At 38.2% G+C, this 2,650-nt stretch overlaps 1 protein-coding gene across 1 annotated transcript; it reads left to right on the top strand.

Moving 5' to 3' along the window:
• Positions 1-1,816: 1,816 nt before the first annotated feature.
• LOC149242930 (polyadenylate-binding protein 4-like) lies at positions 1,817-2,305 on the top strand. The gene has a single exon (XM_089371068.1). The coding sequence runs from the start codon at positions 1,817-1,819 to the stop codon at positions 2,303-2,305; it is 489 nt and encodes a 162-aa protein (XP_089227194.1).
• Positions 2,306-2,650: the final 345 nt, after the last annotated feature.

The following is a 2,650-nucleotide window of genomic DNA, read 5'->3' as shown; positions in this document are numbered from 1 at the left end:
TTTTAAGGTTTCCAACTACTATTACTCAACGCTCAAATTTTCACGCTTTTTCCATTCAATCTTCCATTTCAAATTCAAATTCAAATTCAAATTCAAATTCAACAGTGTTGACGCATGATAACAGTTGGAAAGATCGGCCCGGCACAATACTTTCACCACATCTATCTATATAAATCCACTCCACTCCACCACATTTAAACAAGTATATCACCACTCAAATTGAATTCAATTGGTCAATTGGTGGGTCTAGATTTTTATTTCGATATCTTTAAGGTGGGTCTGGATTTTTATTTTGATCGAAGGGTGTTTGGAAGCTGTGGTTCAAGAGAAAGCGGAAATAAAAGCAAAGATGCATCAATGGCAGTTGCTGCTGCTGTTAAGGTCCAATTCCAAGAAAGCAGAAATAAAATCAAAGACGCATCAATGGCAGTTGCTGCTGCTGTTAAGGTCCAATCCCAAGAAGAACACGCTACAGTTACTAATAATGGAAGCCACAATATGCAAGTTATTAATAATGGCAGCGAGAATGAATCGGTATCACAAGTTATTAATAATGAATCAGTAGGGCCCAAATCTCAGAGGGTTATTAATAACTAATCCGTAGGGACCAAATCTCAGGGAGTTTTTAAGAATGGCAGCCAGAAGGAGAAGGAGAAGGATAATATACTAGTGGGGTCCAAATCTCTGTATGTGGGGGATCTGGAGAGGAATGTTAGCGACGCCCAAATTCAGGAACTCTTCCAACGGGTTGGCCCCATGGTCAGTGTTCGCATCTGCAGAGATGCCATGACCAAGACTTCACTCGGATACGGCTATGTCAGTTACAGCACTGTTGGAAATGCCAGCGAGGCTTTACGCAGCTTGAATTTTACACCCCTTAATGGAAAGCCTATTTGAATAATGTACTCATAGCATGACCCCAGCATCCGCCAGTGTGGATCTGCAAACATATTTATTAAGAATCTTCACAAAGCAATAGACAATAAAACCCTCTATCACAAATTCTGTGTGTTCAGACCCATTCTCTCTTCTAAGATCGCAATAGATGATGCATCAGGGCAACCCAAAGGTTATAAACGACAGACCTGTTTATGAATGTATGAATGGTGTGTTGATAAATGACAGACCTGTTTATGTTGACCCTTTTATGAAAAAGGAAGAGCAAGAAGAATTAAAATTCATGAAAAAGAAGAAGCCAGAGCCACAACAAACACCAGTGTAGCAGTGATGAGGGATGAAGCTGGAAAGTCAAAGTGTTTTGGATTTGTCAATTTTGACAATGCACATAATGCAGCAAAGTGCGTTGAGAGTTTAAATGGCAAGAAAATTGATGGTAAGGAATTGTACGTTGGAAAAGCACTGAAAAAATCTGAATTAAGGGGGGCAATCCGGAACAAATCTTTATTTAAAAAATTTGGATGATAGTATTGATGATAACAAGTTGAGAGAATTGTTTTCTATTTATGACACAATCACTTCATGCAAGGTAATGAGAAGGATTTTCATGGATACAGTAAAGGTTTCAAATTTGTCTCATTCTCATCCTGTGATGAAGCATCTCGAGCTTTGGCAGAAATGAATAAGAAAGTTGTCATAGGCAAGCCTCTTTATGTTGCTTTGGCTCAACAAAAAGAGGAGAGAAGAGCAAAGCTACAATCTCATTTCTCTCAATTGCTTAAGCCAAAGCCACAACAAACAAAATTCATGAAAAAGGAGCTACAGCCGGAATCAGAGGCAAAACAAACAAATGCAGAAGCCAAGTTCAAATGGAGAAGCCAAGTTTAAAAATGTTTTTGTTAACAATTTATCAGAGTCCATGAATGATGAGGATTTGAGGAAATACTTTGATGAGTATGGAACAATTATCAGTGTGGCAGTGATGAGAGATGAAGCGGGAAAGTCAAAGTGTTTTGGATTTGTCAATTTTGAGAATGCAGATGATGCAGCAAAGTGCGTTGAGAGTTTAAATGGCAAGAAAATTGATGGCAAAGAATGGTACGTTGGAAAAGCACTGAAGAAATCTGAATTGAGGGAGCAATCTGGAACAAATCTTTATTTAAAACATTTGGATGATAGCATTGATGATAACAAGTTGAGAGAATTGTTTTCTATTTATGGCACAATCACTTCATGCAAGGTAATGAGGGATTTGCATGGACACAGTAAAGGTTCAGGATTTGTCTCATTCTCATCTCTTAATGAAGCATCTCGAGCTTTGGCAGAAATGACTAAGAAAGTTGTCATAGGCAAACCTCTTTATGTTGCTCTGGCTCAGCGAAAGGAGGAGAGAAGAGCAAAGCTATAGTATCATTTCTCTCAATTTCCTAATCCACTGGACAATTGAAGAAAACACAGATGATGCAACGAGAGTTTAAATTGATGGCAATGAATGATACCTTGGAAAAGCACTCAAGAAACCTACAAATCTTATTTAAAACATTTGCATGATAGCATTGATGATAACACGTTGATGATAAAACTTCATGCAAGGCAACGAGGGATTCTCATTTAAGTCTTCACAATCACTTCATGCAACGTAATGAGAGAAGTCCCATTCCCATCTTCTGATGAAGCATCCTGAGCTTTCATAGAAATGAATAAGAAAGGTTTCCTTAGTAAGCCTCTTTAAGTTGCTCCTCCTCAGTGAAAA

This window comes from Pinus tabuliformis, chromosome 8 (genome assembly GCF_031772625.1).
Source record: "Pinus tabuliformis cultivar Carrire ecotype Pingquan chromosome 8, CPIR1, whole genome shotgun sequence".
Taxonomy (NCBI): domain Eukaryota; kingdom Viridiplantae; phylum Streptophyta; class Pinopsida; order Pinales; family Pinaceae; genus Pinus; species Pinus tabuliformis.
This window is presented reverse-complemented; position numbering and strand designations above follow the sequence as displayed.

Coding starts and splice junctions, on each gene's coding strand:
- LOC149242930 (XM_089371068.1), top strand. CDS start 1,817: ATGAATGATGAGGATTTGAGGAAATACTTTGATGAGTATGGAACAATT.